The 16,811-nt window shown below is 42.4% G+C and overlaps 2 protein-coding genes across 3 annotated transcripts in view; both read left to right on the top strand.

The window, feature by feature from the left end:
* The window catches only part of LOC104927472 (multiple inositol polyphosphate phosphatase 1), a 26,542-nt gene extending 10,901 nt beyond the window's left edge, over nucleotides 1-15,641 (top strand). Inside the window, exon 6 of one of the 2 annotated variants that reach the window (XM_027276358.1) lies at nucleotides 15,315-15,641. The gene's annotated coding sequence lies outside the window, so the exon portion shown is untranslated. The remainder of the gene's footprint in view (nucleotides 1-15,314) is intronic. The other variant, XM_027276352.1, reaches the window with a different exon arrangement.
* On the top strand, nucleotides 10,257-15,635 carry minpp1a (multiple inositol-polyphosphate phosphatase 1a). Its single transcript, XM_019277248.2, has 5 exons — nucleotides 10,257-11,062; nucleotides 11,140-11,334; nucleotides 13,503-13,600; nucleotides 14,049-14,173; nucleotides 14,930-15,635. The coding sequence occupies exons 1-5, from the start codon at nucleotides 10,474-10,476 to the stop codon at nucleotides 15,312-15,314; spliced, it is 1,392 nt and encodes a 463-aa protein (XP_019132793.2). The 5' UTR covers nucleotides 10,257-10,473; the 3' UTR covers nucleotides 15,315-15,635.
* Nucleotides 15,642-16,811: the final 1,170 nt, after the last annotated feature.

A 16,811-nucleotide genomic window follows, 5' to 3' on the forward strand; every position in this document is an offset into this window, starting at 1 on the left:
CATGGCCTCTTCTTCTTTTGACATGACAGTGATAATTTCATTATTATTATTTTATGGCGTCCTTTCCTCCGTGCCTCTTGCCATCTTTCCTGGGCCCTCTCTTTTCAAAGGTTTCCTCATCACAGCCAGCTACTTCACCTAGCTCAGACATCATTAGCTTTTTGTTTGCTCGATTAATTGTCCGAAACCGGGCTTTCAGCAAGTCTCAGACGTTGAAGATAGATGATGCTTTGAAGGGGTTGGAGAAGAGATGGTCTTGGTGCTGTTTGCTGATTGGTTTGAATCAGCAACGCTTGCCGCAGGGTGAAAAAAACCGATGCGGTTCCTGCTCACCCTTTCTGGTCACATACGATTCTGGTGAGGCTGCGTCTTTGTGCTCATTCTCTCCCCCGTGACAAAGACGTCAGTATCTCGCCGACATTTTCTTTACTTCGTTCAATACGTCTAAACCACGGTTTGTCTATCTCAAACGATGCGCGAGTCTTGTGCCTTCAGGCTGACGCAGGCATCAGTAGAATGAAGTTTGTCTTTACCACGCTACATGCATCTCAAAAACGTGGCTTCATTCTAATTCAACTTTTGGAGATTGGGACGCTGGAGGGGTTGCCCATGCACTGGGCTCTTACCTGGGTCTCAGTTGCTGGCAGGTGTTGCTCACCTATCCTTCTTCAACTTGTTGTTTGTTGTAACAGGGAGGACCTTTTTTTTCTTGAAAAATGTTCCTCCACATGGCATCTTCTCTTTTGGACATGATCAGTGATATTTCATTATTATTATTATGGCGTCATCTTCCTCGTGCCTCTGGCCTCTTCTTCCTGGCATCTCCTTTTCAACAAGGCTTCCTCACACTAGCCAAGCTAACTCCACTAAGCTCAGAACATATTAGCTTTTTGGTTAGTCGATCTAATAGTGGTCCGAAAACCAGGGCTTTCAGCAGTCTCAGACGTTGAAGATGAGGCTGAAGGGGTTGGAGATGGTCTTGGTCGTGGCTGATGTTTGAATTTCAGCAAACGCTTCCGCAGGGTGAAAAACGATGAGGGTTCCGCTCACCCATTTCGGTCACATAGAGATTCTGGTGAGGCTGAGTCTTGTGCCTCGTCTCTCCACGTACACAGACGTCAGCAGTAGCTCCCGCATTTTCTTTACTTCGGTTCAACCTCGTCCGAAACCAATGTTTGTCTAATCTCAACCAGATGAGGCTGAGTCCCCTTGTGCCTCAGCCTTGACGCAGGCATTAGTAGAATGGACAAGTTTGTCTTTACCACTGATACAGTCTGCCATTCAAAACGTGTGGCTTCATCATAACTCAAATTTTGGAGATGACGCTAGGGGGTTGCAACCATGCTGGCTCTTACCTGGGTCTCAGTTGCTGGGCAGGGGTTGGCTCACCTCTTCCTTCTTAACGTTGTAACAGGGAGGAACCTTTTTATTCTTGAAAATGTTCCTCCACCATGGCATCTTTTCTTTTGGACTGATCTATAATTCTTCTTTATTTCTGTCGTCCTCTTCCTCCTTTGCCTCTGGCATCTTTCTCCGGCATCTCCTTTTCAACACAGGTTTTCCTCCTCATAGCCAAGCTAACTTCACTAGCTCCGACCTCAAGGCTTTTGTTTTTAGCTCGATCTAATATGTCCGAACCCAGGGCTTCAGCGTCTTCAGACGTTGAAGATGTGCCTGAAGGCGGTTGGAGATGGGTCTTGTGCTGTGCTGATGGTTGAATTTCAGCAAACGCTTTCCGGCGGGGCACAAACGATTGCAGGTTCCTGTCCACCCCTTTCGGGTTCACATACGATTCTGGTAGGGCTGAGTCTTGTGCCTCATCTCTCACTGTGACACAGGACGTTCAGTAGCTCGCCGACTTTTCTTTACTTCGGTTCATACGTCGAACCATTGTTTTGTTCTATTCTCAAACGATTGGCTGAGTCTTGTGCCTCAGTGACGCAGGGAATCAGTAGAATGGAAGTTTGTCTTACACTGATACAGGCATCAAAACGTGGTTCATCTAATTCAAATTTTGGCGATGACGCTGGAGGGGTGGGGTTGCACATTGCTGGGCTTTCTTACCTGGTTTCAGTTGCTGGGAGGGGTTGGCTCAACCTCATCCTTCTTCAACCGTTGTAACAGTGCGGGACCTTTTTTTCTTGAAAATGTTCCTCCACCATGGCATTTCTTTTTTGGACATTATCAGTGAATTTAATTTCATTATTATTATTATGGCGTTCCTCTTCCTCCGTTGCCTCTTGCAATCTTCTCTGGTCATCTCCTTTCAACAAGGTTCTTCCTCATCACTAGCCAGTAACTTCACTAGCTCAGACATCATTTAGCTTTGTTTAGCTCGATCTATATGTCCGAACACAGGGGCTTCAGCGTCTTCAGACGTGAAGATGAGCTTGAAGGTTTGGAGCTGGGTCTGGTGCTGTGCTTGATGGTTGAATTTCGCACAAACGCTTTCCGCCGGGTGAAAACGATCAGGTTCTGCTCACCCTTTCGGTCAGTAAGATTCTGGTGAGCTGAGTCGTGTGCCTCATCTCTCCCTGTGCACCGATGTCCGTAGCTCGCCGACATTTTCTTTACTTCGGTTCAATACGTCGGAAAACCATTGTTTTGTCTATTCAAACGCTGAGGCTGAGTCTTGTGCTTCCGCTGACGCAGCATCATCGAATGGCAGTGTGTCTTTACATTAACCGTTCATCCAAAAACGTGCTTCAACTCACTAAATTTTGGAGATGACGCGGAGGGGTTGCACATTGCTGGGTTTTCCTGGGTCTCAGTGTGGCAGGGTTGGTTCACCTCCTCCTTCTTCAAACGTTGTCACAGGGAGGGACCTTTTTTTTCTTGAAAATGTTCCTCACCATGGCATCTTCTTCTTTTGGACATTATCAGTGATAATTCATTATTATTTTATGGCGTCCTCTTCCTCCGGCCTCTGGCTCTCTCCTGGCATTCCTTTTCAACAAGGTCTCCTATCACTAGCCACGCTAACTTCATAATCTCAGGACATCATTATCTTTGTTTAGCTCGATCTAATTGTTCGGCACCCAGGGCTCAGCAGTCTCAGCCGTTGATTTTGAAGATGATGTTGAAGGGCGAGCGCACATGGTCTGGTGCTGTGCTGATGGTTGAATTTCAGCAAACGCTTTTCGAGGGTGATTTTTTTTCTTTTTCCTTTTTTTCTCTTCTTCCATTTTATCTTCTATTCTAACCACCTGATGATCTGTCGTCTCTTTCCTGGTGCCTAATTCCACAGGCATCTTTCTCTTTCATCTTTCTCTTCCTTCCTGTCCGCTTCGTCCACTCTTCTTTTTTTTTTGACCCTCCCCGGTCCCATAGTGATTCGTCTTCCTGTGACCGCACTGTGTCTCTGATTGTTCTTCTCTGCCTCCTCTCGATCGTGAGCCCTGTTCTAATTCGCACAATAGGCTTTGTATATCATCAGAAGCCATTTTTTCCTAATTCGGTCTCACTATTTGCCTCGTCTCACGCGGGTAGACTGTCGAGAGGTTTTTAGACATCTCTCTCAGAGGGTCTCTCTCGAGTTTAAAGCCTTTGTTAACCCGTAACATCCTCTCGTCCGTCTATGTTCTGTATGTATGTATGTATATATGGAGGTTTTCTTAGTTAGTCTGTGTATATCAGTTAGCAGGCTGCTTCAACTTCTTCTCATTCAGTAGAATGGCAATCCGCACTTGTCTTACACTGATACATTGTCCGTCTTCTATGTGTTGCTTCGTCACTTAACTCGCATTTTGGAGATGACGCTGGAGGGTTGCCACATTGCTGGGCTTCTTAACCTGGGTTCAGTGGCTGCAGGGTTGGCCTCACCTATCCTTCTTCAACGGTTTTGTAACAGGGAGGACCTTTTTTTCTTGAAAATGTTTCCTCACCATGCATTCTTCTTTTTGGACATGATCAGTGATAATTTTCATTATTATTATTATGGCGTCCTTCCTCCGTGCCTCTGGATCCTTTCCTGGACTCCTTTTCAACAAGGTCTTTCCTCACCCTCGCCAAGCTACTTCACTAAGCTCATAACAATCGCTTTTAGTTTTTCGCTCGGATCTTAATATGCCGAAACCAGGGTTCAGAGTCTTAGGACGTTGGAAGAGACTGAAGGGGTTGGAGACGGTTTGGTGCTGTGCTGATGGTTTAATTTCAGGCAAACGCTTTCGCAGCAAGCCGGTGAAAAAACGATGAAGGTTCCTGCTCAACCCTTTCGGTCACATACGAATTCTGGTTGAGGCTGAGTCTTGGCCTCATCTCTCCACTTTGACCACAGCCGTCAGTAGCTCGCCGACATTTCTTTACTTCGGGTTCAATCCGGTCCGAACCATTTTTTTGTTATCTCAACCGATGAGGTGCGTCTTGTGCCTCCAGCTGCGCAGGCATCAGTCGAATGGCAAGTTTGTCTTTACACTGTACAGTGCATCCAAAAAAGTGGCTCATCTACATCAAATTTTTGGGAGATGACGCTGGGGGTTGCACATTGCCTGGGCTTCCTACTGGGTTCTCAGTGCTGGCAGGGGGTATTGGCTACTCTTCCTTCTTCAACCTTTGTAACCGGGATGACCTTTTTATTCTTGAAAAATGTTTCTCCACCCATGGATCTTCTTCCTTTTGGACATGATCAGTGTAATTTCTTATTATTATTTATGGGTCCTCTTCCTCGTGCCTCTGCATCTTCTCCTGGCATCTCCTTTTCAACACGCGTCTTCTCTCACTAGCCAGCTTAAACTTCACTAAAGACTCAGACATCATTAGCTTTTGTTTAGCTCGATCTAATTTATGTCCGACACCAGGCTCAGCAGTCTCAGGAGTTGAAGATGATGTGAAGGGTTGGGAGATGGGTCTTGGTTTGCTGGCTGAGGTTGAATTTCCGCAAAACGCTTTCCGCAGGGTGGAAAAAAACGATGAAGGGTCCTGCTCACCCCTTTCGGTCACATACTATTCTGGTGAGGCTGGAGTCTTGTGCCTCATCTCTCCACTGTGACACACGACGTCAGTAACTCGCCGCCATTTTCTTTACTTCGGTTCAATACGTCCGAAACCATGTCTTGTCTATCTCAAAACGCTGAGGCTGCGTCCTTGTGCCTCAGCTGACGCATGCATCAGTAGATGGGCAAGTTTGTCTTTACACTTGAACAGTTGCATTCCAAAAACGGGCTTCTCTAATTTCAAATTTGCAGATGACGCTGGAGGGGTTTGCCCACATGCCTGGGCTCTACCTGGGTCTCCAGTTGTGGCAGGGGTTGGCTCACCTATCCTTCTTCAAACGTTTTGTAACAGGGCGGACCTTTTTTTTCTTGAAAAATGTTCCTCCACCATTGGAATCTTTTCTTTTGACATGATCAGTGATAATTTCCTTATTATATTATGGCGTCCTCTTCCTCCGTTGCCTCTGGCATCTTCTCCTGGCATCTCCTTTTCAAACAAGGTCTTCCTCTCACTAGCCAAGCTAACTTCACTAAGCTCAGGACATCATTCGCTTTTGTTTCGCTGATCTAATATGTCGAAACCAGGGCCTTCAGCAGTCTCAGACGTGAAGATGATGCTGAAGGGGTTGGAGATGGGTTTGTGCGTGCTGATGGTTGAATTTCACGAAAACGCTTTCCGCAGGGTGAAAAACACGATGCAGGTTCCGATCACCCTTTCGGTCACATAAGATTCTGGTAGGGCTGAGTCTTGTGCCTCGGGTCTCTTCCATGTGACACAGACGTTCAGTAGCCGCCGCATTTTCTTACTTCGGTTCAAACGCCGAAAACATTGTTTTTGTCTATCTCAAACGAGAGGCTAGCTTGTGCCTCAGCTTGACGCAGGCATCAGTTAGAATGGCCAAGTTTGTCTTTACACTACGCGTGCAACCAAAAAACGTGGCTTTCATCTCTAACTCAATTTGGAAATACCTGAGTTGACATGCTGGTCTTCTACCTGAGTCTCAGTTGCTGGCAGGGGTTGGTCTCATCCCCTTCTTCTTCACGTTTGTAACAGGGCGGACCTTTTTTATTGAAAGTTCCTCCCACCATTGGCATCTTCTTCTTTTGGACATGATCAGTGATACGATTTCATTATTATTTATAGCGTTATGCTGCCTGTTGCCTCTTGCTGCCATCAGATCTGCTGCTTACTTGAGCAAAAATTCTTTAATTACTCCTAATTAGCAGATTCCATGTCCATCTTTGCATTTCAACAAGGTCTTCCTCATCACTAGCCAAGCTAACTTCACTAAGCTCAGACATCATTAGCTTTTGTTTAGCTCGATCTAATATGTCCGAAACCAGGGCTTCAGCAGTCTCAGACGTTGAAGATGATGCTGAAGGGGTTGGAGATGGGTCTTGGTCCTGTGCTGATGGTTTAATTTCAGCAAACGCTTTCCGCAGGTGAAAAACGAGCGGTTCCTGTCACCCTTTCGGTCACATAAGATTTCTGGTGAGGCTGAGTCTTGTGCCTCGTCTCTCCACTGTGAACAGACGTCAGTTAGCTCGCCGACATTTTCTTTACTCGGTTCAATACGTCAAACCATTGTTTGTCTATCTCAAACGATGCGGCGAGTCTTGTGCCTCAGCTGACGCAGGCATTAGTGAATGGCAAGTTTGTCTTTACACTGATCAGTGCTCCAAAAACGTGGCTTATCTAACTCAAATTTGGAAGATGAGCTGAGGGGTTGCACATGGGCTATTGACATTCTGTTGGAGAAAACACAGAGCGGCCAACTGTTAGATACAGCTACTACTACATACATACTATACTACACTATGATATAATATTGGGCGGCAGTTCGTCAGTCCTTGGGACTTGGCTTCGGAAACCGGATTGGCCGCTAAGGGTCCGCATGGACCAATCACCGAATAACCTTACGTTTACTTCAATAGATACTAGATGAAACAGAAAACGCCATGTCCCATTGCAATCACAAATGTACTGCAGGAGAGAAACTGATGCTTGAAATGTACAAGTGTATACACTATATATATATATAGTGTTCAAAGTTGTGTTCTCACCAGTTTTTAATTTTTTTTTTTTTATTGTAAGTAATATAATCAAACTAGTTCTGATGCTACATATTGTGCTGGCACAAAGGCTTGAGCAATACCTGCCTTTTCTCTTGTTCCAGACCAAAAATGGCTTTAGTTAGGGGACGGCAAGTTTCCACGCTTGTCTGCAGGGTCTCCAATATATTATTTATGCAAAGACAGAACATCCAGACACAGCAGTGCTTTCGCTAGACGCAGAAGAAAGTGATAAGTTTCACGTTTACAAGGTGAGATAATTTCAAGCGTCTTGGAGGTTTGACTGAATCTGCGTAGGAGTTGGCTCCTCCCATAACATAGCCACTGTCCTTTTCTTAATTCAAAGTTGTTTTCACCAGTTTTATTTTTTTTTTTTATTGTAAGTATAGTAATCAAACTAGTTCTGATGCTAAAATAATTGCCAACAGTACTGGCACAAGGCTTGAGAAATACCTCCTTTTCTCTCTGATCCACCACAAAATGGATTTGTGGGGATGGTCAAGAGTTTCCACTCGTCCACAATGTTAAATGTTGCCTCCCGTATTAGTTCAGTAGGACCCGCAGCCTTTTAAAACGCCACTACATCCGATACCCACAGCGTACCGTGAACAACTAAAACAGCCAAAACCTTATGGGCTATAAAAATATGGCTAACACTTTAATTATACGTACAAATATCCCGCATTAACTGTGGCTCCATTAACATCCAAATTGTGCATATTGACCTTATTAATCTTATAAAAACACATCTGCAGCAGCTGCTGTCTTTCCTCTGGATTCACAGTTCGGAAGCAGCAGTAAAATAAAGCCCATTATTACGAAGCATATGCTGGCCATCTATAAAATAATAATATCACGTTCTAAGTGGAAAGTTTGTATGTTGGTAAATAAACTAGTGAAATACGTGCTACAGTTTGACGTTATAAGGTGAAATAAGTTCAGGCTTCGGTGGAGGTTTACCTGCGTCAATAAACACCGGCCACTGTCAGTCCGTAACGGCAGGGGAGTGAAGTCGGCCGTATTCACGCGGTACGTATCACGCGAGAATCTGGACGTACGCCAGACCCGCGTAACTGTGGATAAAGAAAACACACAACAAACAGGGCTTACTTTGCTTTGAGGATTAAAAAACAGCATCTGTTGTGTCACACCATTATGTGTGTTGTTCCACTCAACAATTTGTCTCTCATCTTCATGTTGAGGCGCCCCTGTGACGGCTTTGTGGATCATAAGTTCCTGACACTGGTACCCGCCCGGACTAATTAGCAATGCACAGGTGCCGTAACCTAGGTTAAATAAGCTAAACTGGCCATAGACATATGTACATAGACATATATACATAGACGCCGCATTGAGCGGGTTGCTTATGTCCTCTGTAAGTCGCTTTGGATAAAAGCGTCTGCTAAATGCGATGTAATGGTCGTTGGTCGCGATACGTCGACGTGTCCGCCATATTGGATAAGGCAGATCTGCCCGTAAACTAATACAAGGAAATGGACTGAACTTCATAAAGCGCTTTTCTACAAAGTTCTTTAAGTTAATGTCTCTTATACACCCGTTCACACACACACTAATATATCTGGGAAACAAACAGGCACCAAAAACAACGTATGTAACTTTTAAAGTGATGATTATAAATATTTACTCCTTATGTAAGCACCAAACCAACGTATGTATTTTTCTAATGCTGAGTGTTTACAGCTACTAATGTGTGTAACACTGTTACTGTGATGATAAATATTGAAATATTTATATTTAGCATTTAATCTGTGTCTATAATAACCATATCCTGAAATGTAGATGTGACATGAGGGTTTTCTGAATAAAGAGCACTAACGTGTACATTACTCGTGAACATATACAGTACTCGAGTTGAGGGGGGGGGGGGGCATCCCCCCTGGGGGAAAAATGGTCAAAATCATCCCTCCCTTCTAAAATGGTCATCCCTTCTTCCATCCCTTATGGCATTTTATCAATGCATGTGGAAATTACTTATATTTAACACTGGAAATAGAATTAGCATTCGAAATTTAGGGGGGGTTTATGATAATCAGCCTATTACCTATGTCAGCGGTTTTCAAAGTGTGAGGCGCGCCTCCCTTGGGGGGCGCCAGAGGACTTCAGGGGAGGCGCGGCGGGGGAAAAAATAAAAATATATCTTACAAAGATATGTGTCTCATCACTGTGCGATGAAAACTCGGAGAGCTAGCCCCCAAAGAGTAGCAAGAAAAATCCACAAAACGACACAGTATGTCTGATCTTTGCTGTTTGGTGTCAAAGCTTCTATTTCAGCGAAGAAACGCTGCTAGTGTCTCCTGCTCTGTATCTGCTTTAGTTTGAATCAGTCACGAAGCTCCTGGTTGTTACAGAAAGACAAAGAGGCTTTGACAGTGAAGTGTGACCTCTTGGTGCGATATACTACCTTTGGGTTTACTTAATTCTGGATCGTCATTGGTGGGTCAAAGGTGAATGTGGGCGGTACTAATCGATTCTCCTGACTCTGATTGGTCGACAGGTGACAGGTGTCAATCATCCACACTGTGGAGCTAGCTGCTACCTGCTGCTTCATATTCTTTAATACCGCTTGTTTCAAACATCGCGTCGTCTTAAAACTCGAAGTCTGCTTTCCTCCTCCTTAAATTGTGTTTTTTTAAGTGAAGATGGTTTTTAACAAAAATGTGTTTAAATGTATTTAAATATGTTTAAAAACACACAAAGATGGTAAAAACATACACAAAGTTATGTTTATGTTTGAGCACATTCACAAATAAAGATATTTAAAATGTTTTTACAAATATGTTTAAAAAAGATGTGAATGACATGATGTCCATAGTTAAGTGGTTTTTGTTTCTTTCCGATAAATAGTATTGTCATGTGCAGGCCATGCAACTGAGAATGCAAGCTATGAATCAGATGGGATTTAGGATTTGCCATGTCTAGCAAGTCACCCTAAAATTGATTACGTTTTATTACTTATGATTAAAAACTAGTGAGAAGACAACTTTGCTAACAGCACAGGCACCATTAACCTAATTACAAATCAGTGTGGCATCAAAATAATTTAAAAATCTGTGCTTAATGGTGAAAATATTTCTTTAGAAATGCAAATAATTCATTATCTATTGTTGTCTTTTGGTGAAATTAGATGCAAATGGTCGTAAAGAGTAGTAAAACAAACACCTAAATGTGCATTTTGGTTGTTTTCCTTGCACCACTTTGAAAGAAGACATGTTATGTAAACCGAAAATTGAGCAATGCATGAAGAACAATGTTTTCTCCTCGTTGTAAAGGCGCCTTTGATAGAGTGGTCAATGTCCATGACCACTCTATCATTGCGTAAAGGTTTGGGCCAAGCCGACTTTGCAGCTGAAGCTCCCTGTGATTGGTGGGAAAGCCTGACATGGATGACGTCACTCACTTTTGGCTGCGTTAGTCAGAAGTGCACGCGGCCATACATACAAGCCACGTCATGCCGATCACTGTTTTGAAAGTTATTATTGTTTATATAAACGTAATCGGCTTTTGCTGCTGCTTTCGTAACGATGCGAGTCCTACGGGGAAGACAGCAGACATACCAGCAATCGCCAAATATTTCAGCACCAAAGGGAGGTATGAGGAAGTGAACCCGTATCTCATAGACGACATACTTGCTGTAAACAGATCGATCCTGCAGCCTCCATCTGCACAATGTCGCCAGATTCATCTGACCGCCGTCATAAGACACGGAACAAGATACCCGACCACCAAAAATGTCAAGAAGATGCAGAAGTTGTACGACCTGGTCAAGAGCAGCGCTGCAGGCAAAGACAGCTGGCTGCGTGAGATCCAGACCCAGTGGACGATGTGGTACACTGAGGACATGGATGGCAGACTCGTCCAGAAAGGAGTGAACGATCACAAGCATTTGGCCGTGAGGCTGTCAAAGCTGTTCCCCTCACTGATTTCAGAGGAGAAGCTCCGAGGTGGATTCATCAAATTCATAACCAGCTCAAAGCACAGATGTGTCAACAGCACACTGTCCTTCAAGGCAGGACTGACAAAGCTGTGGGGTATTACAGGTAGGACCATGCTGTGATAATGTACTATCATGATTTAACATGCATCTTCAATATAACCTGTTGATTTCTCTATGCAGATCAGGAGTTTGACCATACAGTGAACGATGCTCTCATGAGGTTTTTTGACAAGTGCACCAAGTTTGTGGAGGAAGTTGAAAACAACTTGTCAGCTTTGGTAGAGGTGGACAAGTTCAAGCAGGGACCAGAGATGAGGAGGGTCCAGGAGAAGATCGCAGACCGCCTCAGAGTCCCATACAGTCTCATCACAGACGGTCAGTGTTGAAGGACGTTTTCAGATCCTTTTATTTTGGAAGAAAAACAACAAAACATACCAGTTATTACACTGTTACGGTTCTGCTTTATTGTCATTATACAATACAGGATTGCACAATGAAATAGCTGTAGCCCCCATTCTAAGAGACACACATAGAAAATGTATAAACAAATATAAAGATATTGTAAAATTGAATAGAATAAAACAATATAATTTTTAAAAAAGTATATAAAAATAGCAATTATGGAAGAAATAAAAAGGAAAACTAATACTACAAGGAAGATATTGTTACATGTATACATGCAATCATTGTGTTTATACATATATATACACACACATAAAAATATGTACAATATCAGTGGAATATGAAAGTATAAAACATCTTGGCCAGTTGTGGGAATGAGTTGTGCAAAGGCAGTAGTAGAGTAATGTGCAAAAGATGGCTGAGGTGTTTAGTAGGTGTTTAGTATTCTTTGTGCTCTGCACATGCTCAATAGAGTCATCACCTGCTGTGAAGCCCTCCAATCTTGGGCCGTGCATATCCGATGCCAGTTTTCTTTCCAGTCAGGATGCTTTCTATAAAAGCTGAAAAGGACTTGACGTGAGAATTTTGCCTTCTTAAAGGGATAATTTGGTGATGCTGAAGTGGGGTTGTGTACTAAAGGGTTGTGTGAAGTGGCAGTCAGCACACCCCGAGTTTGAAGAAGCAGACAGGGATCCCAGCACAAAAGCAGAGCAATGCAATGCTGTGGAAAACACATAAAAATGGCCCACCTAAAAATATCTATTTACATCATATTAAAAAAACATTTTACCTTGCTGTCAGACAGCTTTTTTCTTCAGAAATACCAACTGAACTTCTGTATTTCTACACATAAACCGAACTGCATCACGCACTTTGTATTGCACTGGAGATCAGCTGTTTGGTTTAATTTCAGTCTGACCTTGCAACTTTCTGACTCAAACAGCTGATGTGTCTCTTGACTGACTCTTTTATTTGTGAGGCACAATGGTTATATTCAGTAGAGAAACAAGCCTGGGTTGAATTGTTTCTTTTCTTTTTTCTTTTTTTTTTGCAATTTTAGACAGGAGATCAGGTGGTGTTGGCAAATTGTTTGGTCTTCTGGGTTGGAGGCTGGATGGGATTTTTTTAGGAACGCCAGATCTGATAATCTATGTTTTTAACCTCGCTACATCTAACCTTAGATGGTAGCAGCACACTATATTCAATAGTGTTCCATATCTATTGAGTAGATAGAAGTGTGAAGTTTCATCTCTGTGTATGGCTAGATCCAAGTAACTGATTGTGTTAGTACTATGTTCACAGCTGAATTTCAGGAAACTCGAGCTGTTGTTTAGATGTGACACAAAGTCCATAAATTTATTCTGTCTCCCAAACAAGAAAAAGGGGTCCAACTCTCAGCTGTGTATCAACTCTGCCCTTATGTAAATTGCTCATTTGAACAAACACCCTGCCCTGAAACTTTTTAATGATTTTCAAGAAGTTTGCGGTTAGTATGACGGTACAACATCACTGAATACTGAAAGGTAATGTAAATGGTTGATTGCTGGAGTAAAACTTTAAATAGGCTTGAAACAAACAAGTTGAAACAAGTCTGATTTCATAGATTGAAAATTACATTGAAAAGACAAAAAAAGAAAAGTGTAAACAGAACAGCTGTTCACAAGCATCCTCCTGTAAAACACTGTTGGTCAAGTATACTTGATGTCTTTATTAGAGAATTGCTTGATCCTATTTTTGCTAGAGGCTACGTTGTAACGTTGAGGTTTTAGTAAGAAGTTTAGAAGGTATTAAAAAGGTATTAAATTTAACCTCGGGATTCCTGCATAAACCCTGTTATTATTTCACTGGTATCCTGCAGTTTAAGTTTTTTTTTTTTACACTATTTGCACAGTAGGTGGTGCTGTTCTCTAATTTGTATTGTGCATTAATATGTATTGAAGCTCCACTAGTTGCTAGAAGCTATAGCCAATGGTGACTTTGGTCACAGGCCTTAAACTGGTGCTGTAATAGAGCAGTACACACCGTGTTGTTGAGGTTTCACAAGAAACTGTGTCACTGTGCTTTCTGTTGAGTTTGTTTTCATCGCTGGCCTATTCGATTTCACTACTTGTTTACATTTCACTGTAACCTTTCTCCTCCAGATATGGCTGAAGCTGCATTTTACTTGTGTGCTTATGAGTTTGCCATCAACACTGTGAACTCTCCCTGGTGTCGGCTCTTCGATGAGGTCGATGGACAGGTATGGGTCATCAAATATCTGTGTCAGTTGTTCTTTGAAAGCATGTGGGTAAGATTGAAGAGAGGATGGGATAGATGTTTAGAAGTCAATGACCTGAAGTGCCTGCGGTAGAGTTACTATTAATCATTTATCACAATGTGGACAAATATGATGTTTTTCTACACAAGTAGACACAAACTGCTTTGAATTTCAGAAAGCAAACATGTCCAAGCAAAGAAATGTTTGCAGATCGAAGTTAGAGAAAGAATTTTGTGGTATATAATGCTCTCCCTGCTTTGCCACACTATGCATTCATTGTGAAACTGACACAAAGAGTGTTTTGTGTCTTGAGTTACAAGCTGACCTAACACTCAGGTAGTCTGAAATGTTACCTTGCATAACAAAAGACGTTTTTTAACCCTAATCCTACATCCACACCAGCAATGATTTGTGCTGTCTCACTCAACAGGTTATGGAGTATGCAAATGACTTGAAACATTACTGGAAAAGAGCCTACGGTTATGATATTAACAGCAAGTCGAGTTGCATCCTCTTCCATGATTTGTTTAGTCGACTGGACAAAGCAGCCAACGAGTGAGTAAAAACTAACCTTCAGGATAAAAAAAAAAAAAAAACTGGACCGTGGTGTTACTGGTTTTCTCATTGTGAGAAAAACCCCATGAAGAAAGATGAAAATCAACAATGTGTAGCCTTTAGCGTTGGTTCACACTGCTGTAAAATTGATGCACTGCTAAAGCATCTTCATGCAGCCAGACTAACGTACAAATAGTCCACCAACAAGTTTAATGCCAGTATGACTGAACATAGCGTCATAAATGAAAATAATGATAGGCAGTAAGTGCCTTCGTCTGGAAACTGAAAACAATAATTATGCATTATCTAATTAAGCATGGAAGATGATTCTTTGAGATGTGTCTGTGTGTGTGTGTGCACAGATAGAACACATTTTGGCCTTTAATGGCATTTGACATGTGTTTTTTTATTATTTCTTTCTCTAATTTTATATATTTTTTAGTTTTTAAATTCGGCCCATAGCATCACTTCTAAATAAAAAGTAATTGAGCACAAGCCCCTGCAGCTCCCTCTTGTGACGGCAGCCAGTTAACTCACAAAAAAAGGAGTTGATCCACGTCACCCGGGCCTGCCTTCATTCGTGCAAGGTAATAATAGCGTTTGCCTTCATAAATAGTGAATTGTAGGCAGTTAGTTCCTTTGTCAGGTAATTGAAATCAGTTATGCATGATGTAAGGCAAGGATTTGACGTATGTGCTTGTGTTTTGGTGTGTTCCTTGCAAAAGTTACAGAAAAGCTCTTTGTCCTGTGTGTCAGGTCAGGCCAGCAGGTGACTGAAGCTGTCACAATCCAGGTGGGCCATGCAGAGACCCTCCTGCCACTGCTTACCCTCCTGGGCTTCTCCAAGGACAGTGATCCCCTGACATCCACCAACTACGCTTCACAGACCGGACGCTCCTTCCGCACCAGCTACATGTTACCCTATGCAGCTAACTTAGTCCTGGTGCTGTATGATTGTGGAGGAGGTGACCTGAGACTGCAGCCACTGCTCAACGAGAAGCCTGTGGCTTTCCCCGGTTTGACTGACCAGAAGGACCCCATGCCGCTCTATCAGGATGTCAAAGATCACTACAGGGAACTGCTCCGAGGCTGTGACTTTGAGACTGTGTGTCAGCTTTTTAAGCATACTGCTGAAGTTTAGGCAGACGTAGCAGATTCTGGAAAAGAAGGTTTTATTGTGTTTTATTTGCAAAATGGAGTGATATGATGGCCCTTAATGGGATCATCTGATCAGTCTGAACATTTCCCCTGCATAAACCATGAACATATCAGTTTGCATTTTTCACTTCCTTTATACCTGAGAAAATGTGTATTGGTATCTCTGAAACATGCTATGATCCCAGCCTTTGAATTTAACTTCAAGTTTACCTAAACCATTACAGTGTTACAACTTTTGTATTGCTCATTTGCGAGGTTTCTTTTCATCAACAGAAAAGCAATTAAAGAATGTATTTTTGCTGTGTGCACATGTTCTGTTTCAGTATTTATTTATAATATTATATTTTCCAGATGTTATAATACATCATAAACTATATTCAGAGACACTAACAGGACAAGATATAACACACTGAAGACCTTGAAACAATTCAGTTTCCTCGCCTTCCAGTAATTAAGGCTTAAGGCTGTAGTTCATATCTGAGTCATTGCGACTCATTTTCTTCCGTTTGTGAAGGGTGATGTAAAACAACATCCCCATTTGTAAAACTGTACCTTACACAAGTATCCCACAGATCTGTTGTGAGAGGTACTGTGTGTATGAGATGAGAAAAATGTGTGATTTTTATGACGAAGGCGCAACAGACTCAAAAACAAATAAAACATCATGTTCCTATGACTGTTGAAAGGAAGCAGGAAAGGATCAAGGATGTTGGCAGTTTCAGGGCAGGGTGTTTGTTCAAATCAGCAATTTACATAAGGGCAGATGAAATGAGTGAGGGTGTCTCGCATGTTTGGAAGAATAGTGGCTGTTTGTCCACGGCTCATGGCGGGCTGTGTACATGCATTTGGAGAAGATTAAGCTCTTCACCAGAGCATGTGAAGTAAATTTTGCATTGCTTACTAGCAGCGAGCTGAAATGTAGGCCATGGTAAGCAAACGCCCTTTGATGACAATGACAGTAGTATATAATTACATCCTTCTGCAGCATTGAATGAATCACTTCTAACAATCTGTTAAACTGTACCTTACACAAGTATCCCACAAATCTGTTGTGAGAGGTACTGTATGTAGCTGTCACAATCCAGGTAGGCCATGCAGAGACCCTCCTGCCACTGCTTACCCTCCTGGACTGACCCCCTGACATCCACCAACTACGCTTCACAGACCGGACGCTCCGTCCACAAAATGTGTGATTTTTATGATGAAGGCGCAACAGACATTACTGTATGTACACCCAGATGTTTCTCACATTGTGCTTTGATGGATGCACTATAGTAAGAAAAAAAATGGAGATGATTCATCTGCATGTGCATCGCTTAGTTGAATATCATCAGTCTGTGAAGGTTCTCAGTCATCCAGGTCATCTTTCTTTAAGAATATCAACAGTGTTTTAAGTGTGTAATTGCTCCAAATAGATTTCAAATATTGGAAGAAGTTTGCATTATTTACACTAAAAATATATTTCAAGTTCATGAAAATG

This window comes from Larimichthys crocea, chromosome III, assembly GCF_000972845.2.
Source record: "Larimichthys crocea isolate SSNF chromosome III, L_crocea_2.0, whole genome shotgun sequence".
Lineage (NCBI taxonomy): Eukaryota > Metazoa > Chordata > Actinopteri > Sciaenidae > Larimichthys > Larimichthys crocea.

What these genes read in the sequence shown, in the direction of transcription:
- minpp1a (XM_019277248.2), top strand. Translation starts at nt 10,474, where the DNA reads ATGCCGATCACTGTTTTGAAAGTTATTATTGTTTATATAAACGTAATC. An exon ending in AAAGCTGTGGGGTATTACAG is followed by an intron (nt 11,063 to 11,139) that starts GTAGGACCATGC and finishes TTCTCTATGCAG; the next exon opens with ATCAGGAGTTTGACCATACA. An exon ending in CTGGACAAAGCAGCCAACGA is followed by an intron (nt 14,174 to 14,929) that starts GTGAGTAAAAAC and finishes CCTGTGTGTCAG; the next exon opens with GTCAGGCCAGCAGGTGACTG.